General features: G+C 65.4%; 1 protein-coding gene across 1 annotated transcript in view; it reads left to right on the forward strand.

Annotated features, from left to right (window-relative positions):
- LOC119100339 (dystrophin) overlaps positions 1-24,225 on the forward strand; it is a 41,006-nt gene that overhangs the window by 14,541 nt on the left and 2,240 nt on the right. The window contains exons 10-18 of the mRNA XM_037223442.1: positions 3,945-4,331; positions 4,596-4,766; positions 15,390-15,524; positions 15,775-15,966; positions 17,083-17,226; positions 17,626-17,795; positions 18,839-19,018; positions 20,959-21,102; positions 23,617-23,761. Coding sequence (XP_037079337.1) covers positions 3,945-4,331; positions 4,596-4,766; positions 15,390-15,524; positions 15,775-15,966; positions 17,083-17,226; positions 17,626-17,795; positions 18,839-19,018; positions 20,959-21,102; positions 23,617-23,761 — 1,668 coding nt within the window. The remainder of the gene's footprint in view (positions 1-3,944; positions 4,332-4,595; positions 4,767-15,389; positions 15,525-15,774; positions 15,967-17,082; positions 17,227-17,625; positions 17,796-18,838; positions 19,019-20,958; positions 21,103-23,616; positions 23,762-24,225) is intronic.

Raw genomic sequence — 24,225 nt, forward strand, 5'->3', positions numbered from 1 at the left:
GGAGCATTTGACTTCTAGAGCCATTCGTGTTAGGCACCAGACCAAGCTGGGGGGTGCTGTTTGAAGGTCGCATGGGCGGGTTCGCTGGCGTGACGGCCTCAGCCCGCTCCCACTCGAGATGTCATCGCCCAAACCCCGTCCGGTGCGAGTCCCTGCTCCGCGGCCGGACGGTCTCCAGGCTATGCTCGGTCCCAGCCCGCTCCCGCCCGAGATGTCTTCGCCCAAACCCCGTCCGGCGCGAGCCCCTGCTCCGCGGCCGGACGGTCCTGCAGGGCACGCTCGGTCCCAGCCCGCGCCCGCCCGAGATATCATCATCCGAACCCCGTCCGGCGCGAGCCCCTGCTCCGCGGCCGGACGGTCCCCAGGCTATGCTCGGTCCCAGCCCGCTCCCGCCCGAGATGTCATCATCCGAACCCCGTCCGGTGCGAGCCCCTGCTCCGCGGCCGTACGGTCTACAGGGTGCGCTCGGTCCCAGCCCGCTCCCGCCCGAGATGTCATCATCCGAACCCCGTCCGGTGCGAGCCCCTGCTTCGCGGCCGGACGGTCCTGTAGGGCACGCTCAGTCCCAGCCCGCTCCCGCCCGAGATGTCATCATCCGAACCCCGTCCGGTGCGAGCCCCTGCTCCGCGGCCGGACGGTCCTGCAGGGCACGCTCGGTTCCGGTGCGATTGCAGCGCGTGGGCGGCCCGTGCGGTCGTCCGTGCCGCCGGACGTGGCCCGGCGCTCCCGCGTCGTGTGACGGAGCGGCGCGGGTAATACGCGACATGCGGCTCTTTCGGTGCGTTATAGGCAATGCCAGGCGCCATCGGCGTTGGTTTGGCTGTGGTCGTTTTGTGGGCAAGGTTGTTATCAGCGTCTGCCAGTTTGAGTGTATTCTTAAGTTTTTTGGGGAGGTTTTTGCGCCCAGAACCGATAATGGAATCTTATTTAAACAAGGTGCAAGACGGCAGGCACATTGCGCCGATTCAGGAGAGCCTCTGAGCAGAGGCGCGAGACCTGGAGAGGGGCAGGGGGGGGGGAGGGGAGAGAAGAGCTGATCGCCTATTTTATGAGAAGCGGGCATTGGTCTTATCTGCGTTCACTGGCAATAATTAGCCAAAATATAGCCTTTGGGGGACTCAACTCGGATGACCCCCGTTGCAGCTGTTTGTGAGTGTCGGCGATTATCGACCTCTTAGCAGCGCATCGCAGGATTTCTCAAGCATCTGGAGTTACTAGGAAAACATTCTTCAGCGGAAGTGGCCAATTTACGAGGCATCTTACGTCAATGGAACAGGTCGTGACAAGCTACTTTATGGCAAACTGCACCCATTTAGCTTGTGTTTCATGGTCGGTTTATCGGTTATAAGCTTGTTTGAAGTCGGCTCAGAGTTTTTTTTAACATGATGGGGGAGGGTGGATAGTTCAGTTGGCCCTCCGGCCCAGCCCTCTTGGAAATGCGTAAATGTTATTGACATCAGCCGTTGTTTCCGTGTTCCGATGTGATGTGCTCTGTGTCGCTTCGCTTGCATATCGTCCCGCGGCCATTGTGTGTGGGACGGTCTGACGCACGCGCTGTTTGTGCTGCGATAACCCGCCGGGCATGCGCCAGTAACACGGGCCAGCATGTCCCGCGGAGCCGGCATGGGAGCGGGCCGCGCGCGCCGCGCTAACGGCATGCCGTCTCCGGTCACGCGCCGACCCCGCGCACAATGCGGCGCCCGCCGCGCACGCGTCTGCAACCGAGGCTCTAACTGCACGGGCTGGGCCGCGCTGCAGCGGCGGTCCGGGGGGCGGGCCGCGAGCGTGCTGGCACGTGCGCCCCTCCCCCCGCCCCGCGGCCCGTCAAGCCGGCCCGGCCCCACTCACGCCGTCTCACCCAGCGCCGCTCCTCGGGCCAGACCCGGTGTCGGCACGCTCGCACTCCGTCCGCTCTGTGCTCGGGACTTCCGCTTTCTCTCCCTGTCTGGGCGCCGGCGGCCGCGGCGCTCTCGCTCGTCCAGCGAGCCTGGTCCGGTCCGCGCGGTCGCGGGGCTTTGTCCGACGCGCGCGGCCGGGGCAGTGTGGTCCGTCAGGGTGTCGGCGGCGCCTGGTCCGCGCGCCGGGCTCGAGCGCCGGGGCGGGTCCGAACCCGGCGCTCGGTGCGCGTCCCGTCCGGAGCCGGCCAGCGCTGGCGGCGCCGGTCGGAGCCCCGGCCGGGCGTGGCTTCCTTCGTCTGCTGGTGGTCTGTGGGGCGCTGGTCTAGCCTGTCGCTGTCTGCTCGCCCTCGGGAACGCCTGTGGCCGTCCGCTCCTGCGCCCAACACCGCCGCCGACTCCGCCGCCGACACGGCCGCCGCCCGAGCGGGAGCCAACCGTTGTCGTTGTTTGCAGAGGGCGGCCGCGCGGCGGCGCGAGCGTCTGTCGCCGTTCACGCGCGAAACCGAGTTCCTGCAGACCATCGAGCGGAAGCAGCGTGACCTGACCGAGCCGGCCGAGGTCAGCGTGGTGGTCACGCTGCCCTACCCGACGCCGCCCAGGCGGCTGGTGGAGCTCGAAGAGACCAAGTGCACCATCTCATACATCAGCATGGAGGTGGCGCCGCCGCTGGTGACGGGGGGCGCGGCGCCGGCCGCCACCGAGCCGACGGCCTGCCTGGCGGACGGCGCGCCGCCGCACGCTCCTCAGCCGCAGGCCTCGCTCAGCCGCCAGTCGAGCCAGTCGTCGGTGCTCGATGACGTCATCAGCGGCCTGGAGCAGACGGCCGAGCAGAGCCGCCAGCTGCTGGGCACGCTGGAGCGCAAGCGACGCCGCAGCGTCGAGCGCATGTACGAGATGGCGGCGCAGGCGGACGCGCAGCGCTCGCTGACTGGCGCCAAGAGCCGGCGGCGCAGCGACGAGTTTCTGGCGCGCCGCAGCGGCAGCACCAGCCCCGGCCCGCTGTCGGCCGACTTCGAGCTGGTCACTTACAAGAGCGCCAGCCCGTGGAGCCCGCGCAACTCGGTGACGTCGTTCAGCCCGCGCGACAGTCCGATGCGCGACTTCCCGCCCCTGACCGAGGACAGCGTGGTGACCGTGGGCCGACTCTCGCTGCCCAGCGCCCAGGACCCGGAGCGCTACTGCTTGGGCAGCGCCGAGCTGGCCGCCTCGCCGGCGCGCTCGACGTCACGCACGCCACCGCCGGTGCCGCCCAAGCCGCGCTCTGCCAGTCTGGGCGCGGCCGGCCGGCTGGCGCGCCACCTGCCCGCCATCGCCGCCGACGCGCCCGATGCTCCCGGCGCGCCCGACGCGCCTGACGACGAGGTATTCACGGCCACGCGTGTGGAGCGCGCGCCGCCGGCCGACTGGGCGGCGTCGCCACCGCCGGCGCAGGACAAGATGGCCGCACTGCGCCGCATCGTGGCGCTGGCGCCGGAGCCGCGGCCGCGGCCGCCAGCCGAGTCGCAGCCGCAGCCGGAGCCGCAGCCGGAGCCGGCGGCGGCGGCCGAGCCGGAGGTGCAGCGGACGGAGCGCGGCCCGGCGCACCACCTCATGACGCGCGACGCGCGGCCGCTCCGGGCCGCGCCCGTGCCGGACCTGGTGTCTGCCGTCGACCGGCGCGGCCCGCTCGAGGCGCTCGAGCGCGACAGGAGCGTCAAGATCGTGACCAGCTCCGACTCCGACTCCGACTCCGACTCCGACTCGAACTCGTCCTCCTCGTCGTCGGAGGGTTCGCTTCGCCTCTCGACGTCGTCGCTCAGCGACAGGGACTTTAGGGAGGTGCGCGATTCCGCGAGAGCCAAGGTACGCCCCGGTTGCAGACGCGTGTGCCGGCTGCGGCAGGCGCGCGCCGATCTGTGTCGCACTCACCGGCCGCCGTGAGCACTAATTGTCCGCGACTCGAACGCGACTGGGCCGTGCGTCCCTCACAAACACTCAGATGCCGATAACGACCGGGTGCCTCTTTTCAGGTCCAGCACTGACTTGCTTTTTCGTTCCGTTGAACAGGAATCGTCGCGTGCTACGTCCAACGCCTCCAAGCATGCGCCAACCAAGCCATCTCGCGAGCGAAGCGAGTACCAGAGCCTCGACGCGACGCCGCCGGAGTCGTCGTCCGTCATCGCCAACTCGTTCGCGATGTCGGCGCGTGGCGGCTCGCCGGCGCGCCGCGCGAGCGCCGAACGGGGCCGCTCGCCGGGCCAGGCCGAGGGCGACGTGTTCGCCAACAAGTACGCCACCGAGGGTCCGCCGGCCGGCCGGCGCCGCACGCCGGAGCGCGACGAGGTGCCCGCCTACGTGGCCGAACTGGACGCCGTGATCGCGCGCATCGACGCCGTCGAGGCGGGCATGGAGCGGCAGCCGCGCGTCGCCGCGCGCCGCCACAGCGAGATCGAGGTGAGTCGGGTCGGGGGCGATGACGGAGGTGTGGGACACACTTGGTGAACACCTGGTGACTGGTGACGCTGTCATGCGAGGGCTGCTGAGGGCTGTGTGGTACACGGCGGTGTGTTGCGTTCATCAGGCGTGCATGAGCCCTTGCACAGCGTGCACTGGATGTGGCGTGCTCCCCAGCACAGCTATGCACTTTGGGCTGCTGGCGTCGGTGGCGCCGCCCGTGCGGCGGCGGCGGGTACCACAGGTGTGCCGTGTGTCGGGCAGGCGGCGCAGCTGCAGGTGTCGCTGCTGCAGCCGGACGTGGCCACGCTGATCTCGCGCGGCGACACGCTCGTGTACTCCCTGCACGGCCGAGACGTGGCGCGCGCCGACGCCCTGCGCCGCAAGGTGGACGGCCTGCGCGGCCGCTGGCACGCACTCAAGTCGTACATGGAGGTGAGAGTGAGGGACGGCGGCCGGCGGGGCCTGCCAAGGCGGCGCGGCCGAGTGTTATTGATGGTCGCGCCGAGGAAAACACGGGGGCTCGTTTCAGCCGTCAGCTCGCCATGAGGTCGTCTCGTTTTGGTCGGCGAGTGTGATGGGCCTCGACCTGAAGAACGAGAGCGCTCGTCTCAGACCAGCGCCCGCCTTCAGTGGGTCTGGTGTTAGACGCTGGGAAGAAGGCGCTCCGGCTTTGTTTGCCTTTTGGCTCCAAAGTAGTTTGGTGTCAAATGAGCTCGGTTCATCGCCGCACGCTGCCGCGGCGTGCCCTTCATGCGCAGGTTGGATGTCTCGAGGTTTGTTGGCCCGGGCGATATCGGCTGTATCTCCCTGAGCAGTCTCCCTATTGCCCTTGAACAGTCTACGTTGCCTGGCTCCTTACACCGAGTAGTGCGGCATCTGTCAGCGCGTGGATCACTCCACGTCGCCGACCAAGAGAGGCGCACCGCCCGCACAAAGCCGCTGTTGTCGGCGGGCGGTGGCGAGCGGTACTCGCTCCCCTGTCGACGACCGCCACCCCCGCGAGCGACGGCGCTGCCGGCATCTCGGCCGTCCCGTGACTCCCCAATTATCGCGTGACGCGCGCTGACGGCGCCGCTCGCCTGAGCCGGCCGCCGGCAGGGGCGGCGCCAGGCCGGGGTATGACCGGCGGCGCTGCGGCTCCGGGAGGCGGGCCGGCGGCGCCGCCGGGCGCCGACGCGGGGGCGCCCGGCTCGCCGCCCGGGTCGGCTGGCGGCGGCGGCGTATGACGTCACCAGCTGGCGGCGGCGGCGGCCAGCGCGTCCAAACGACGAGGCCGTGTGTCGCGGGGCCCGGCCAAACTCGCGACTGGGTGGAGAGCGCCGGCCGACCGGCACAGCTGGGAGGCCACTGGACAGTGGATGGAGCGCGCCATGTGCTGAGGGGTCGACTGGGCACGGGACGGCAGCCGGAGAGGGGCCGCGCGGGGAGGGACAGACTGTCGTCGGCCCGAATCGACGTGGCCACTGATGGGGATGTGCGTTCCGAGGTCTAGAAGCGTTTTTACCCGTCTCGTTTTGGACAGTGGTAACCTGGGGCGGCCGTGCTCGGCTTGCCGACACCGGACACTTGCGTGGGGTCGTGGGGTGGGCCTGGTCAGGTGAGATCAGGTGCGGGCAGGGCAGGGCAGGGCAGGGCAGGGCAGGGCAGGGCAGGGCAGGGCAGGGCAGGGCAGGGCAGGGCAGGGCAGGGCAGGGCAGGGCAGGGCAGGGCAGGGCAGGGCAAGGCAAGGCAGGGCAAGGCAGGCAAGGCAAGGCAGGGCAGGGCAGGGCAGGGCAGGGCAGGGCAGGGCAGGGGAGAGCAGGGCAGGCTATGCTAGGCTAGGCTAGGGCAGGCAGGACAAAGCAGGCTAGGCTAGGCTAGGCTAGGGCGGGCAGGAAAAAGCAGGCTAGGCTAGGCTAGGCTAGGCTAGGCTAGGCTAGGGCATGACAGGGCAGGTTCGACACGGTATGGGGTAGATCGGAACACAGTGAACCGAGCCGACCGAGCCGGCCGGCTGCACCTTCACCACCGCGCCACAGAGCAGGCCTGATCTGCCGTGGAGTGGGCGTGTGTCTTCAGCCCTCCTGTGCCGCCAAGTCCAATGTGCACACAGTTGGGGTGACGGAGTGCTGTCCGTATCTCTGCTGTCGAGTAAGGCTTCAAGTGCAGTGTTCTGCCACGTCCGACCGGTTTGTGGTCATCTTAAGCACCTTTCTCCCCGTCGGTCTGGCGGAGCATCTTGAGGTGGTTTGGATGCCACGCGGAATGTCCACCCTCCCAAGTACCGGCACTTAGCAAGCTGTTTCCATTGCGCGGCAGCTGGAGTGAGGGACTGACCACGACGCTAGGCCTATGGCTGGGCCCGTGGCCCGGCCACCGGCCACGGCGGCCGGTCTTGGCTGGTATCAGCCGGCCCCGCGCCCGGCCTCCCAGCGTGACCGTGGCCGGTGGCCGGCGGCGGCGCCCCTGGCCAGCGCCCGGCCTCCCGCGTGACCGTGGCCGGTGGCCGGCGGCGGCGCCCCTGGCCAGCGCCCGGCCGCCGGCCTGACCGTGGCCGGTGGCCGGCGGCGGCGCCCCTAGCCAGCGCCCGGCCTCCGGCCTGACCGTGGCCGGTGGCCGGCGGCGGCGCCCCTAGCCAGCGCCCGGCCTCCGGCCTGACCGTGGCCGGTGGCCGGCGGCGGCGCCCCTGGCCAGCGCGCGGCCGCCGGCGCGTTTGGCGGCGGCCGCTTGTTTATGACGCCGCCGGCCGCGATGTGTCGTCGCCGCGTCGGTCGCGCCGCCGCCGCCGGCGCCGACTATTCCTGGCGGCGGGCGCGGCGCTGCGTGGACGCGCCGACGCCGACGGCCGCCGACGATTGACGGCCGCTGTCCTGCTGTCGCCGCGCGCGCCCGACCGGCTCGCTCGCGCGCGCGCGCCGCTCGCCTAGTGCGTGTGCCGGCTGCCAGCGCCGCCGCCGGGCGCCGGAGGTGCCGCGCGCCGGCGCTGCTCTAACCGGAGGCCGTGTGTGCCCCTGTTCGTCGCGGCGTGTGCAGGGCCCGGACCGGCGGAGCGAGGAGGCCATGCGGCCCGCCGGCGCCGGCGACGGCCCCAAGCCGGCTGGCATCGTGCTCAATGTCGACTTCATAGACCTGCAAGCCAAAGTAGGAGTCCGTTCGTCTGTGTGCGTGTGCCTGTCTCTGTGTGCGTGCGTGTCTGCCTGCGTGGGTGCCTGTCGGAATGTGGGTGACTGGGTTGTGTCGCCCGTGCACGTTGTGAGTGTCCGTTGCCGTGTCTCGTTCAGCACCCGTCGGAGCGTGTCCACCCGTGTGTTTTGATGGTGGACCTCGTGTTGCACCTGCACGGGTAGCCAGCGTGCGTGTACCGTTCGAGAGCATGTAGAGCGCCGCAGTGTGGCGGCGCCCTGCCACCCGGCGGGGAGCGCGCCGCCCGCGGGCGTGCTCGCCACCTCCGCGGGCGCCGCCGCGGTCGGGTGTCGCCGGCCGCCGGGGAGCACACGCGCATGATGGCACCATGGCAGCACGGCATGCGTGACGAGGCCGGCTGGCACGGGCTCGGCCGGCGCTCCGAGGCCGTCACTCGGCGCGGCGCCGTCTTGTCACTCGGCGCGGCCCGCCCCTGTCACTTAGCACGCTGCAGACTCGTCATCCATCACGCGGAGTGCGAGGTGCGGACGCTGTCTGGCTGCGAGGGATTTGTGCTGTTCCTGCTCCCAGCGGCCCCCGGCATAGCCATGTTCGAACGTATTGGTCTCATCTCAACACGCGCCTGGATTTAAAGAGAGGAATGTGTGATGTTTGGAACTAAGACGACATAATTCTAGCTTAACTGGTACGTTATGTGATCGTTTTTATTTCACTGTTACATCCTTTCGAAGGCTAGAGCGTGTGTTGTGAGTGGGCATGGATGTCTGTCGGGCAATCGTAGACTGGTGGATAATGTCTGTGGTCAGATATATTCGCGACCCCTCGGTATAACCTCCCGCCAGCATTTTCGTCCGCAGAACGGAGCGCTGTTGGTTTGGAGTTTCTTTCTAGCAATATGCGAAACCAATCACATATAGATTGCATTTGACTTGTGTTCCTGTCCTTTGGAGCGTATGCAAGCTACATTTCCGTAAATTCTGAACGATGATAACGCATAGTTCGCTGACATTTTGTTTGAACCGGGTGGTATAGCATGCTCCAGGGATGGGGAGAAGCACAGGAGTAACATCCCTAGGGACGCGACGAAGGTTGCGCGACAGCGACATGCATATCTGGCGTAATGCTGACATCAAACCCCTGAACCTGTCCTTTTTGCGGATAATATTCGAGATGTTGGCGTAATTGCATTGCATCGAAGGAGTTAGTGCAGTAGAGCCTGCCGCGGTTTTGGAAAAGCTTGCTGAAGATTGAGCAGCAAAAATTTGTCAATAGTGGCAATGAAAACGTTTGCCTTGTCCTGGACGGCTGCCACGATGATGCTTGGTCTGACGTCACAGCAAGACTGCCTCCCATTGGCCGCTCGTCTGCGGGTCGAGCTGATCGAGACAGGGCTCGGTGCCTTATCTGTACCGGCTGTAGGCGAAGCTTAGGTCAGACACAGTGTTGGCGTCCAGCACGGCCATGGCAAAAAGGCCGTTACGGCTTGCGTAGAGTCTTCATCTCCCGTCCGATTTTCGCTGCTGACGTCGTTGAAGTCTCGCGGGAGGCTCAGTTATGGTTGACCTTTGAAGTCGGACGTAGTTGGAGCGGCTCTCGGCCGCCTGTGGGATGGCTCACCTGCTGGCGGCCTGTGACGGGACCAGGCGCGATCGCCGCCAGCTGGGAGGAGTCACTTGGAGCCGTGCGGGACACACGACACGACTTTTCTGACTCGGGGATCATCCGACTTTGCGGTGTTTGCCAGGTGGAGCTGTTCTGGCAGCGGGGCGCTTCTGTCCCGGCGTCGTAAAAACGGTTTAGAGCCGCCCTTGGGCGATTAACACGGGAAGCCGGCTGGCAGATGGTGTAGCACGCTGTGCGCCGTGGGTGATGTCTCAGTCGTGGACCAGTGTGTTGCCATAGCATTGGGCGGTCGTTATGTCGTCAGCCGTCTGCTCGACCGGCTTCTGGCGAGACTGTCATGCGGCGCAGACGCTTGGCCGGAGTCCAGGGAGCAGCCGGGCACAACCTGGATCACACTCAGTGTCTGTGGTGTCACCGACTCTTTGTTTTCCTCTTTTATCATGCCACATGATGTTTGGCAGATGCTGTTGTCTTGTGATCTGCGGGTTATTTTTGCCAGGTGCATCATAAGCTCAAGAGGCGGCGGGTCCCTGACTGAAGGGCGTTTGCCCGGGCGCGACGGGCGGCGGTTTAGCGTGGTTCTGGTCAACGCCGCCCTGTCTCTGTCCGTCTCCGGACGTCTCGTGTTGCTGGCCGGCCTGACTGGGGCTGTATCAGCGGAGTTCCGTTGGTGGCGGGCGTATTACTCTGCCCATTACGCTGCCGGACAGCTGGTATCCTCCGCTGATCCTGATCCGGGCACCTCTGTCCCGGCCACGAGCTCGCTGGCGGTGTCTGCTCCGCGCGGCGGCGGCGGACTGATGCCGCTGGCGCTCTCACGGTGAGCACGCGCCACCGGGCAGCTGACCTGCCGCCGGCAGGCCGGGCGGGACTGCCGCTGTCTGTCAGCCGGCAGTGGCAGCCCGGGGATCACTGGCCGTGACCCCGCCTCGGGGTCACCGGTCAGGTCACCGGGCCCGGGCAGCGAGCGCCGCCCGGGGCTGCGGGGCAGTTCCGCCGGGGGTCACGTCACCCGACCGGACCCGCCATCGTGGCCAGTGCTGATGAACGCCCGCCACTGCAGCTGCCGTCGCTCTCGAACCTGGGCCCTTTTCAGTCGTCGGAATTTTTACAAAAAACTAAATTACATTTAAAGTGTATCTCGACCTAATATCAAAGTGATGATCTAGTCACTCGGTACGCAATGTTCACGATCGCTCACCACCGCAACTACTGTTAAACAACTCTCACCCCCTCATATATTGCTGACAAACACTGAGCACTTACTGCTCACGATCCCCCCCCCCCCCACGCTGTCTGTTCCGCTATGGGGCTCAACGGCCCCTTTCGGTTTCTTAGGTACTGCAACGGACGTGGTCCCATCGTGGGGGGTTGCATGGAAGGGGTCATGCTGTACGCGTGATCTTTACGCTGGAAGTTAAGTCTGATGCGTTAAGCTTTCGACGCGACATGTTACCATTAACCCGGAATTTCACCATCGGGCCGTATGGTCAGGGCTCACACAACTAGTACTGCTTACCGCGGACGCTGCTCCTAGAAATACGGCCAAGTTGAGGTTTGGACCTTTTGAAGAAAAAATGTCGCCGTCACGGAAAACTGCGGAGATATATTGGTCCAAAACAGGTGCGCTTGTTTTGCTGTAAATAGCACAAAACTTAAATTGAAGCGGTCTGTTCTGCCCAGTGCGACATTACCCGAGGATATTGGCATGCGAATGTGTAACGCATGTGTAAATAACCTATAATGGATATTGACAGCCCTCAACAACACGGATTATCAGTTTGTGCGAACAGCTTCGTCGCGCTTGCAAGTTGCAATACGGCGCGCGTGATAGAAGCTTCGCTCCCCGCAACATATGCACGTTGTCAATGTAAGGTGATAAGTAGACCATTCCGCAGTACGGATCGAGCCTTGAGTAATGTCGTTTGCGTCAGCCGACCCCCTTAAACCGCACTACACTGACTGCACGCCATTTTACTGAAATTAATACGGGTATCATTAATCGCCAAGATTTGCGTCAATATCCGTCAATACTTTGTACAGGGACTAGAAATCTAGGGCCGTTCATAGGATACTCCAGGGGATTTCCTGTGATGGGAAAGAACACTTGGAACATCTGCATCAACGTTTCTAACATCAGAAACATTACGTCAGCGTACCACAATAGAAAAGCGTTGGACAGTCTGGTTCAGTCTGAACATGAGGTCAGTCAGGCGCTCCAGTTCCAAAGCCTGACTGCAATCCTAGCTTGGTCCTTCAATGTTGCAATGGGTAGTTGCAGGACGTCTATCGGATAAGGCTTTCATTTGTTTGGTGGTCCACTCTTCTGACATGGTTTTTTAAGGAATCTTAAGTATACTGATGCTGCTAGTCTGTTGTCTATTCGTCCTAATTCGTTCCTTTCTGGAAATCCCCGCGGGATACCGTAGTTCCAAGCATGCCTGCGTGTATCACTGGGAGGTGGATGAACTCTTGCAACTTCCGCGCCCTCTCGGCGTGGGGTGCCTGATTCATTTATTAACATTCCCTGCCCTAGTGATCAACCGGCAGAAGAAATCTGTATACGAGGGTAGCAAGTTTGCTTATTTCGGCCCAAAATATCCGATCTGAATTTCAACACCCTCGCTCATTTTCGGCTGCCGACCGTTTTATGGAACTAACGCGAACCCCGTTTCTAAATTGTTTGGGAACGTAAACATCAAAGGTATGGCTTATGTCTGGTTACATTAAGAATGAAATATCTTGTATTTTCGGTGCGCTTTGAATGTCTTGTGACCGGAAACGGATTCATCAAGGTGGTGCCTCTCTTGAGCATATCGCTTGCGGAATGGGTGCCATTGATCATCCTGAGGCATGCACCGCAACACATTCAGGATAATTTCACACTTTCCGAACTATTTCGACGATCTTGTTGAGTTAAGTTAGCAACCACTTGCCTCAAGTGAACAACATAATAATCATAAGGCACCGAACAGCCATGTGGCTCATGGTGTTAGTTGACCTTCCTCCACGTTCGGTCGGAAGAGCTCTGCACCTTGCACCGGCAAAAGCTGTGTATGATATCCGAACGGGCGGCCTCTTGCGGCAGTGGGATCATGACCGACGCGTCCAGAGAGGAAGCAGGAGCACAGGCCCGGAGTCGGGGTGGGACCACACCGGGCGGAACACCTCCCTTCCGGCGGTGGTTTCACGAATCACGGATGTGCGAGGTGGCTCCAGTAGTGATCAGAGGCCTATCGGTGACGGCTGTCGGCCGTTCCCCTGTGGCTGTGGACCAGACATTGGGACCGATTCGAACGCTGTTACCGAGCTGCAGCCGCTGTTGATTGCGCCCCAAATCACCGCGCTCAGGGCACGTACGTGCCGCGTATCGCCCCGCTGCAATGAAAGGCAGCGAGGCGGACAGCACCCGCTGTGTTAGTGTTGTAATGGGACGCGCGCGCGCGGCCTCGCCTGCTGTGCCGCGCTGCTGGCCGTTCAGCTGGCGTGTTTCGGTCGCCGGCGCCGCGGCCGCCTCTGACGGACGGGCTGTTTGCCGCCGGGAGTCTCGGCCCGGTACAATTACCGGGCCGGTGACAGAGGCGCCGCTGAGTCAGCGGCCGGCGAGCCGTAAATAGCGGCGCCGCCCGCCCCCGCCCGTCCGTCGCCGCTCGGGGCAGCGACGGTCTCTCTAGTCCCGGCCGTCCGTCGCCGCTCGGGGCAGCGACGGCCTCTCTCTAGCCCCGCCCGTCCGTCGCCGCTCGGGGCAGCGACGATCTCTCTAGTCCCGGCCGTCCGTCGCCGCTCGGGGCAGCGACGGTCTCTCTCTAGCCCCGCCCGTCCGTCGCCGCTCGGGGCAGCGACGGTCTCTCTAGTCCTCACCCGTCCGTCGCCGCTCGGGGCAGCGGTGGGCTCTCGCTAGTCCGCACCCTTCCATCGCCCCTCGGGGCAGCGACAGGCCCTCCCTAGCCCGCGCCCGTCCGTCGCCGCTCGGGGAAGTGGAGGACGTTTCTTGGCTCCACCGGTCTGGCACCGTACCCAAGGGGCGGACAGCGTCTCTGGCCGTCCCCAGCCTTCCGACGCCGTCCAGGCGAGTGCTGGCGGCTGCACCGAGGCCGACTGGTCTGTCCCGCCGCCGCATCCGGTGCCCGCCATCGAACGCCTCCCACAGGCGGAGAGAAAACCGAGGCGTCGTAGCGGAGGCGACTGGCTGAGAGGGGTGTGCGAGGGTCTGGCCGGCCTTCGGACGTACGGCGTCGCCCGCGTGATCCGGCCGAGCTCGACGACAGACCGGAGCTGTCTGGAGCGGCAGGTCCGCGGCCTGGGGCCCTCCTCTGCGCGTCTGACGGAACCTGACCGGAGCTGTTTGGAGCGGCAGGTCCGCGGCCTGGGGCCCTCCTCTGCGCGTCTGACGGGACCTGACCGGAGCTGTCTGGAGCGGCAGGTCCGCGGCCTGCGGCCGTCCTCCGCGCGTCTGTCGGGACCTGACCGGAGCTGTCTGGAGCGGCAGGTCCGCGGCCTGCGGCCGTCCTCCGCGCGTCTGTCGGGACCTGACCGGAGCTGTCTGGAGCGGCAGGTCCGCGGCCTGCGGCCGTCCTCCGCGCGTCTGACGGGACCTGACCGGAGTTGGCGCACTTACATTGCCGGCCGAGCACAGTCAACGGATTTTCACAGCCGTGTTAAAGTATCGATAGAGGTCCCCTCTGCAGGGTCCTCCGGGAGTTCTTACTTTCGCTGGCTTCTGTTTGATGTCGCCCAAATAGAAGCCCGTCAGACAAGCCTGCTGCCGGAAGTTCTTTATTTGGCCCCATTGCTCTGCATTGATTTTAACGTCACACTCATTATGGACTCCCTCCCCGCAGCCAAAGGTGCTTGAAGGCTACGTCACGGTCGCTGGCTCTTTGAACTTCTCCGTTATTGCCTCTTGCCACTGGTCATCTCCGGAAGCTGGACTCGCTGAAATCCCTCACCCGCGCATCGTCAGGCTCGCCTTCAGCGTCCGCGTCCGCGTCCGCGGCGGCGGTTGTCACCGTTGCCGCCGGGCCTGCCCAGGCGCCGCCGATCTCGGCCGGCCCTGCTTCGGCAGTCCACTTCCGCGGCGGCAGTTGCCACCGTTGCCGCCGTTGCCGCCGTTGCCGCCGGACTTGCCCAGGCGCCGCCGATCTCGGCCGGCCCTGCTCCAGCAGTCCACTTCCGCGGCGGCAGTTGCCACCGTTGCCGCCGTTGCCGCCGGGCCTGCCCAGTCGCCGCCGATCTCGGCCGGGCCTGCCTCGGCAGCGGGCGGGGCCGGCCGCCGGACCGGGGCGGCGGCCGGTCATCGGTCGGCCTTCCGTCGTCCGTCAGGCGACCGGCTGGCACGGGCCGCCGGATTCCGCGCGACGCCGCCGCGCCCGGCGCGCCGATGCAACGTCCGCGCCTGATGGAGCGCTAACCGTCGATGTCGGCCGGACGCCGGCCGGCGCGACGCGACGCGACACACCGACCGCCACGGCGACGGTGCGAGCCACGCGCCGCGGCCCCCGCGGCCGCCGATGCCGGCGCGGATCGGTCGTGACGCGTGAGCCCCACTGGTGCCGTGTGGTGCCGTGTGGTGACGTGTGAGCCCCACTGGCGCCGTGTGGTGACGTGTGAGCCCCACTGGTGCCGTGTGGTGACGTGTGAGCCCCATTGGCGCCGTGTGGTGATGCGTGAGCTCCGCTGATGCCTTGTGGTGACGTGTGAGCCCCACTGATGCCGTGTGGTGACGCGTGAGCCCCACTGGTGCCGTGTGGTAACGTGTGAGCCCCACTGGCGCCGTGTGGTGACGCGTGAGCTTCACTGGCGCCTGTGGTGACGTGTGAGCCCCACTGATGCCGTGTGGTGACGTGTGCTTCCTCTAATATATGGTGGGGACCTTTGGCCTCCCGTGACGCCGGGTGAGGACGTCTTACGACCGCTGTCGACCCATTGCCGCAGCCGTGCCGTTCGGTGACCTGGAAGCCTGCCGGTATCATATAAGGTTGTGCTGACTGCTGATCTCTGGGAAGACAGCCATATGACAGTTGGTGCTGGGTGAACTTAATCTCGGTTCGTTTTCTGGACTGGTGTGTCTCAGCTAGTGTATGCTGGCAATAACCCCACAAGATGTGCTCCCGGCAATAACCCCACAAGACGTGCTACCACGTGTCATAGTTCTGGCGGTCGCCGCATGTACTCAGCACCCTCCCATGTGCGCAGCGCAGAGCCGTGCACCGCTGCGGCCCGCTCCTGGCACCGACACCGGCGCCTGGCGCCGTCTGGTGACCCTGCGCCGCCGCCGGCGAGTCGTGACCTTTGCCGCTGTGGTTTCAGGTGCGGCGCCTGACCTACCAGCGTCTGGACTCGATCAGTCGACACTGCAAGCAGCAGCTGGAGGACATCGAGCGCTGGCTGCTGCAGGTCAACGCGCGTCTGGAGGCGGCCAACAACGACCTGGCGCAGCAAAAGGCACGTCGTCCTCTGTCTCTCGCTCTCACCAGGCGTCCTCGCTCTCTCCGCCCCCTCTGTCTCTCGCTCTCACCAGGCGTCCGCACTCGCTCCGTCTCCACCAGAAAGCGCGCGCTAAACGAGCCGAACGCCGCCGCCGATCAGCTCCGGCCGCGCCGGGCGACTGCGCCGCCGAGCGCAGTCGTGACGTGACGTGACGTGACGTGACGTGACGTGACGTGGCTTAACGTGTGACGTGCGCGCGGCGCAGGCGCTGCAGGAGGAGATCGGCGAGCGCGGTGTGGAGCTGGAGTCGGTGCGCTGGGAGGCGGCCGACCTGACGGGCCAGGACCGCGACAAGCTGGCCACCATCCTGGACGACCTCAGCCAGCGCTGGAAGGCCGCGCAGGACCGCTGCAAGCAGTACCAGAAGGTCATGGAGGCGAAGGCGATCGACGGCCAGGTGAGTGTCGGCTGTCGCACCGCGCGCGGGCACGGCAGGCAGGCGGAGCTCCTCTGGCAGCCGCGAACGGCGCTGGCGTCCGACCAGATGCATGTGCTGCTCGGCGGCCGTGCCTGGAAGGCCATCGACGCTGTAGCGGAGTCCGGAACTGTTGCGACGATCTGAGCCCTGTGATGCGCTGTCGTCGGCTAACGGGGCACGCATGTACCGAGTGGCCGGCTAACGGGGCATGTATGTACCCAGTGGCCGGCTAACGGGGTGCTTATGCACCTAATGGCCGTCTAACGGGCGCTCATGTACCCAGTGGCCGGCTAACGGGCACTCATGTACCCAGTGTCTGGGAAACAAGACGCTCCGCCTTCAGTGCCGACTGCGTCTCACTCGCTGGGAAGCACACACGAGGCCCTGCTGTGCTTCGACCTTGTTGCCTTCGTATTCCAGTGGGCTGTCCAGCGCTCAGAGATTTGAGTGTGCAATGTGTCTGAGGCTCTGGTGCGCCGGGAGTGTCGGCAAATGCTACGGCCCTCGTCGCGTGTTCCCGGGTGTCTGGCCGCTCTCGTGCCGTATGGCCTGATGTGATATTTCGGGTCGCTCCGCGCTGTCCCCTGGCGTATTTCGGGCGTGTCTGTGTGTCTGCGAGCCTCCGGCCGTCCTCGCGGTATGTCTTCCGCCCCACTCGCGCGTGCCCCTGTGTCGCCGGGTATCCGTGGCACGCGGCGTCAGTCTTGGCAAGCATGCGTGAACGGACGCCGTCACTTACCCGCTTCTTTGTGACCCTGCTGGTAGCCCTGGTGGCGACCCGTGAGCGTGACAGTGTCTCATGACCCGGCGCTTGCTGCGACGCCTGCGCCCCGGGACAACACGCGCACTGTCGCGTTGGTGGCGGTGCCTCCTGATCCCGGTATCAGTCGTGTCACCTGTGCGTCCTGACCCTTGGATGACGCTTGCGCCACGCTTCTCACAGGCGGTACCTTCGCCAGCAGGCAGCGTGCCTCCTGCCAACCCTTGCCTGGCCAGGACCGCCGATCATTAGCCCGGCCTGTGGCCCTGGCCCCTGTGCGGCCCTCGTGACCGGTGCCCCCTGAGCCTGCGTCACCAGCGGACCTCCGTCCGCAGGCGGCGCTGTCGCCGGCGGCGGCGTTCGCCGGCCGCGTCAGTGCGGTCCGCGAGGCGGTGGCCACCGTGCAGCGCCAGCTGGCCTCGGCCCCCATCGGCGTCCGGCAGTACGAGCGGTTCAACGCCCGCGAGGAGGCGCTCAAGGTACGGCCGGTCCGGCGCCGCCCGCCGCCCGCCGCCCGGTGCCGGACTCCGAGGTCCGCTGACACCCAGCTGTCGGTGCGCCTCAAAGCCCAAATCATCATCATCATCATCACAGCCGGCGCGCTCTGTGCAGAGCAAGGAATGTCTCCGGCATTGACAACTAACCGCCACCTGGGTTCGGTGGCGCCTCGTCTCGGCGTCCGATTTGCTGACGACGTCCGTAGCTGCGCATACGCGTGATAACGGCCTTCGCTCAGAACAGCTGGCGCGCAACATCGTAGCCTGCTAGCGTTGGCCACTATGTAAGCGTTACGAGTCATTACTGAGCGCCTACACAGCTGTGGTCACCCTGCCGATGGACGGCGGCCGCTTGTGACGCGAGACGTGCGTCTTTGACAGAGCATCCGCGGGGCGATGGACGCGCTGGAGCCGCGCGTGGACGAGCAGCTGACGGACCTGGCATCGCTGACCTCCGCTGACACGGCGCAGCGGCAGATGGCGCAGCGGGCGGCCGACAAGCTGCGCGACGACTGGCGCCAGCTGCAGCAGGGCTACCAGGAGCGTCACAGGTGGGCAGACGGTCACAGCTGCAGCAGGGCTACCAGGAGCGTCACAGGTGGGCAGACGGTCACAGCTGCAGCAGGGCTACCAGGAGCGTCACAGGTGGGCAGACGGTCACAGCTGCAGCAGGGACTACCAGGAGCGTCACAGGTGGGCAGACGGTCACAGCTGCAGCAGGACTACCAGGAGCGTCACAGGTGGGCAGACGGTCACAGCTGCAGCAGGGCTACCAGGAGCGTCACAAGTGGGCATACGGTCACGGCTGCAGCAGGGCTACCAGGAGTGTCACAGGTGGGCAGACAGTCACAGCTGCAGCAGGACTACCAGGATCGTCACAGGTGGGCAGACGGTCACAGCTGCAGCAGGGCTACCAGGAGCGTCATAGGTGGGCAGACGGTCACAGCTGCAGCAGGGCTACCAGGAGCGTCACAGGTGGGCATACGGTCACGGCTGCAGCAGGGCTACCAGGAGTGTCACAGGTGGGCAGACGGTCACAGCTGCAGCAGGGCTACCAGGGCGTCACAGGTGGGCATACGGTCACAGCTGCAGCAGGACTACCAGGAGCGTCACAGGTGGGCATACAGTCACAGCTGCAGCAGGGCTACCAGGAGTGTCACAGGTGGGCATACAGTCAGAGATTTCATCAGGGCCACCAGTAGCGCCACGGGGTAGGGCGAGCATGACAGTCGCAGTCTCCTAGCTCACTCAGTGTGGAACCTCTAGCGGTAGATGTTGCCCCCCATTACCATTGTCGCATAGGTGGCGCTGGTGGGCTGATACTCAGCCAGGCCTCGGCTCTCTCAGGCGGTCCAGCAGCGCCGTGTGGCGGATCAGTGGCGCGTTTTCTGCGATATTGGGTTGTCTGACCGGGCACCGACTCTGATTCTGATGCCGGCGTCCGCTGCAGCAACTGGTGCCGGTACCTATGACTCTGCGCCTGACTCCTCTGACTACGCAGCGTCTGATCCGGCGTCTCTGACTCCGCGCCTGACTCCTCTGAACTCCGCGTCTGACCCCTGTGACTCTGCGTCTGACTCCTCTGACCCCGCAGCAACTGGTGCCGGTGCCGCGACACGTGGCGCGCGCTGCAGGAGAACATGCACGAGTTCGGCCAGTGGCTGGTGACGGCCGAGGCGCGCATCACTGAGACGCGCCGGCTCGGCACCGCCCAGCTGCCGCAGCTGCGCGCCTGTCAGAAAGAGCTCGAGAAACAGGTCACCGTCAAGCACAAGTGAGTGCGCCCGGGACCGGGCTGGGGCCGGAGCCGGTGGCCGACGCTCGGGCGGGGAGCCTGCTGGCCGACGGCAAGCTGCCAGGCCGACTGTGGTCCGCCGGTCCGTCGGGATGGGATACTATACCTTAGGCTGTGCAGTCGATCCTCGGGCCGATTATGTTTTTCATTGGGCTCGTTTCCAGCTGTGTAAATGTGGCCGTCTACGAATTTTCTGTGATCAGGTTCAGTCCGGTCTGATTAGGGTTTGACTTCCGAGCTCGGCCAGTTCGATGGTGGCTGACCTGCCAGCAGGTTCAGTCCGGTCTGATTAGGTTTTGACTTCCGAGCTCGGGTGGGCCGATTTCGATGGTGGCTAACCTGCCAGTCTAATGCGGTCGCAGCCGAAGGCCGTGTTAGCATTTTGTATCTGGTCGGACCCTCACATTATCACGGAGCTGGCGCGGAAATGCATAGCTTCACGAACCCCCGCACGTCTTACGTCTGGTATTTGGAAATTGATTGCTTGTACGTACTCCGTTTTTACGTCGTCGAAGAGCACCCATCTGCCGCTTTGCACCGTTTGCAGCTGTTGCCCCATGGCGCTATATGTGGCGAGACATAACCTTCAGCAATGTAATTCCGCGCCGAAATCCCGCGCTTGTCTGTTCGTCCGCGCTGGACGCCACCGGCACCCCCGCCTCGCGCTCAGGCCGCTCTCGGGCCGATGGCAGCCCGTCTCGGTCGCCGGGCGGCCGCTCCCGCCACATGGGGCGGCCGTTTTCAGCCGACAACGGCGACGGCCTGGGCTTTGTCAACGCGCGGAAGGCGGCCCAAAACGGCGAGCGTGGCGCGAAAATTAGTCGGCCGAACGGCGCGGCGCCGCGCCTCCGTTCGAATGCTTCCGAGAAGTGTGCGGCGGCGCCATTAGGACCGTCCGCCGATAAGTGTTTCCGTCATTGAACGGTTATTGGTGGCGGGCGGCGGGCCGGGTCTGGCCGGGAGCGGTTCTCCGAGGACGGCGGGTGGGTGGGGGTGGGGGTTGCCTCCAGTGACCTCAGGGGGGAGGCGGGCGGCGGACCGGAGCTGGCCGGAGGCAGTTCCCTGGGGACGTCGGGGGGGGGGGGGGGGATGGGGAGTGTCGCCCCCAGCGGCCCCATCAGGGAGGCGGGTGGCGGGCCGGGGCTGACCTGGAGCGGTCCTCTGCGGACGGGTGGAGGATTGTGTCGCCCCCAACGGCCCCGGAAGAGCCCGTCAGCCGCAAGTCAGGAGGGAGGACGCCAGGGGCTTTGGCGCCGAACGCTTGAGAAGGTCAGCTGCGGATCTTTCATCCTGCTGCTGATCCCTTCATCATCGTGACAGCGATCCCCGGTAAAGCTGGCAACTTCGTGTAACTTACCGCGCACATGGCTGGCGTCGCCGCTGATGAGGCACAGGGCCGTGAACTTCGATTTCCGGTCCGCATTTGAACTGATCGAAATCGAGTAACCAATGGCAGCGTGGGAAGGCTGGTGCTGGTCTTTCGCAGGAATCCTTCGGAACCCACGTGACCAGCCGTCTTCCGTAAAGCGACATCGCTTGCCTGCATCGTTCTGACGCGTGGTCTGATGAACAGAGCAGCGGGAAGTGGCCGTGCAGTTTCCGTCGGAATGAAATAAGTGCACTCGGCATGCCTTTGATCACATATATTTCTCTTCACAGCTATATCACCGCACCGTTATTGGTTTACATGACTGGAGTCAAGTGTTTACCATGCCCAAGGCGCACTTTTACCCGCCGCTTTCAGATGATCCTTACCACTAACCGGCCAGTGCAATGCTGGGGTTGGATCGCGTCTCTGGCCGCGTCATGCCGGCATCAGTCCATCCGTGCGGTGTTCGCACGCTGTCAGTGCTGACGGCGCACCTGCGCTGTCGTCGGCGGCTGCCGGGCGGCCGGCTGACCGGTGACCCCGCCCGCAGCGTGTACACGGCCATCTCGTCGGCGAGCCGGGAGGTGATCGGCGGTCTGTCCGCCGCCGAGGCCACCACCTTCCTGGAGAAGATCGAGAACCTCAACAAGCGCTGGAAGGGCGTGCTGGCCGAGCTGGCGGCGCGTCGTGAACGGTACGTCGGCGGGGTGTGGGCGGGGCGGGGCGGGTGTGGGCGGTACCCGGTCGGCCCGCGCCGGGAACGGTACGTCGGCGGGGTGCGGGGCGGGTGTAGGCGGCACCTGCTCGGCCCGCGCCGGGAACGGTACGTAGGCGGGGTGGGGGCGGGTGTGGGCGGTACCCGCTCGGCCCTCGCCGGGAACGGTACGTAGGCGGGGTGGGGGCGGGTGCGGGCGGTACCCGCTCGGCCCGCGCCGGGGCGGCGGCATCAGCGGGACGGCAAGGCGCTTGGCTGAGTGACGTGTCGCCAGGCGCCCCTTTATTATGACGGGGCGTCTCAGGACTATTGGTGACAATGACCGGACGACGATGACCCCATTGACGTCCATAGGTGGGGTTGGGGGGGGGGGGGGGGGTAGACGCAAGCGTCTGCTGTGGAGTGTCACGCCCAGGGCTAGCGGTGAATGAATCGTCTGCTGTGGTTGTTCACCACGGGGGACATTGCTGTGAAAGGTTCGTTCCCAGTCGTACCTCCACCACCTGCCCCCCCCCCTCCCCTCCCTCCCCCGCCAGTGGCGCTCCTCCATGTGGCGGCGCTGCTGCCGGGTTCCCCGGCCCGGTCGTCAGTACAGGCTTATCTCGCGCCGCGGACTGGCGCCGTGAGGCGGTCGGAAGCGCCGCCGCCTCCCTCCGGACGCGTCTGTTTTCGCGGAATGAGTCGCCGGCCCGGGCGGTGGATGGTGACGTTTTATCTGGTTAGCGCCGCGCCAGTGCTCGACTCTCGCCCCCTGCGAAGGACGCGGGCAATTTCCGGCGCCCCGCACTTCACTATGTATGGGCGGCCGGCGCCGGGCGCCCCGGGGGACGGCTCCGACCGACGAGGGTGTGGGCAGGACGCCGCCAGCGAGGAGTTATGACTGGGGTGCCGGCGGAACCCCGCGGGCATGTTGTGGGGGCGCTCGGAAGGTCGTGCCGTCCAAGTGCATAAAGTTTGTCCTGCCGATGGGCGGCAGACGAGCGGGCTGCGCTGCTGGCGCGGAGCTGCTATCCGTATGGAGTGGGTGAAGGCGAGCGCAGTCAGGCCTGTTGCGATTCACCAAGAGTCCGTTTGAGACAGCTGGCAGACTCGGAGAACAGCTGGTGGGAGACGGGTACGTGTGCGGGGAATGCTAATACTTTTGAGTGCGGTCGGAAGGTGAAGACGCCACTGGTGTCCTGCGGCGGTGCATGTTGGCTTAAAACGTAACAGCTCGCTAGGATGACAGTTGTGGGGGAAACGCGCCCCGGGCGCTTCCAGAAATGGGCAATGAAGTGGGTAATCTGGGTAACACCGTGGGCAATCAAGACCCCGTGATTCTAAAGGTTTAAGGCGTAGATCCGCGGCTGCAAGCTTCCGACTGAGTAAACCTGTTGGGACATAATAACAAGCCATGCAGAATCTGTTGCGATAATATACCGGAGGTAAAAGGAAAGATAGAGAAAACACGTCATGTGCCATGCATATGACCGGTAAGATGATAACGCCGAAGGATTGGTGCAAAAAATGAAGCTGCTTAAATGTAGACAACGCATCTGTGATTTGTGTTTACTAAGGACGGTAGCCGTCGCTGGAGGGTTTTGCTGACGAAGCAATCTTATGGCTATAATATAAGTTTTTCAGCCTCGTCTGTTCGCATCTCGCCCATACGGTTTGTACCTCGCAGTGCTGGTCTTGGGGTAGCGCCGCCACATGCTTTGTCGCGTGTTTTGTTCAGGTATTCGGTTAGGCGGTGATGAGGGCTAAGCAGGTCAGGCGGGTAAACGGCGTGCGCATGCCGAGCCACGCGCTGATGACGTCTGTCGCCCCGCCCACCATGCCGAGCCCTGCGCTGATGCCGTCCGTTGCCCCGCCCGCCATGTCGAACCCCGCGCTGATGCCGTCTGTGGCTCCGCCCGCCCTGTCGAACCCTGCGCCGATGACGTGTACCACCCCGCCCGCCATGTCGAGCCCTGCGCTGATGCCGTCCGCTGCCCCGCCCGCCATGTCGAGCCCCGCGCTGATGACGTCTGTCGCCCCGCCCGCCATGTCGAGCCCCGCGCTGATGACGTCTATCGCCCCGCCCGCCATGTCGAGCCCTGCGCTGATGCCGTCCGCTGCCTCGCCCGCCATGTCGAGCCCTGCGCTGATGCCGTCCGCTGCCCCGCCCGCCATGTCGAGCCCTGCGCTGATGCCGTCCGCTGCCCCGCCCGCCATGTCGAGCCCTGCGCTGATGACGTCTGTCGCCCCGCCCGCCACGTCGAGCCCTGCGCTGATGCCGTCCGCTGCCCCGCCCGCCATGTCGAGCCCTGCGCTGATGCCGTCCGCTGCCCCGCCCGCCATGTCGAGCCCTGCGCTGATGCCGTCCGCTGCCCCGCCCGCCATGTCGAGCCCCGCGCTGATGACGTCTGTCGCCCCGCCCGCCATGTCGAGCCCTGCGCTGATGCCGTCTGTCGCCCGGCTTGCCATGTCGAGCCCTGCGCTGATACCGTGTTGTGTCGCCTGGCCCGGCAGAATCTCCACCATGGAGGACGAGCAGGAGGCGCACACGCAGACGGCGGCGCTGCTGGGCTGGACGGAGTCCGTGCTGACGCTCACACAGCAGCAGCTGAATCCCAGTGACGAGGGCGCTCTTATCGTCAACAGCAGCGTGGCCAAGGTGAGCGCCCCGTCCTCCCCCTCCGTCGTCCCCCCTGCCCCAGGCGGCGCACAGTCGCGATGGGTCGCGTCGCGCAGGCCTGGGGACGGGGTCGGGCGCCTGGCCGGCAGGTCATTGTATCGGTACGGCCGCGTATCTGTCGGCCGTTGGCGTGCGACATGGCGGGCGCCAGCGGTGCTGATATCCCCCGGGACTGGGCCGCCCGCCGCGCGGTCGGCCGGCCGGCGCCCCCGCGGGTCTGCTGCCGAGAGCTGCGCGCTCCGCCTGCCGCCGCCACCGCCGCCGCCGGGCACGTCAGGCCGCGCCGTGACGTCAGGCCGTGCTGTGACGTCAGACCGCGCCGTGACGTCAGGCCGTGCTGTGACGTCAGGCCATGTCACGTCAGGCCGCGCCGTGACGTCAGGCCATGCTGTGACGTCAGGCCATGCCACGTGAGGCCGTGCTGTGGCGTCAGGCCGTGCCGT

The sequence above is a fragment of the Pollicipes pollicipes genome, unplaced genomic scaffold (genome assembly GCF_011947565.3).
Source record: "Pollicipes pollicipes isolate AB1234 unplaced genomic scaffold, Ppol_2.1 Scaffold_4881;HRSCAF=5763_pilon_pilon_pilon, whole genome shotgun sequence".
NCBI classification, from domain to species: domain Eukaryota; kingdom Metazoa; phylum Arthropoda; class Thecostraca; order Pollicipedomorpha; family Pollicipedidae; genus Pollicipes; species Pollicipes pollicipes.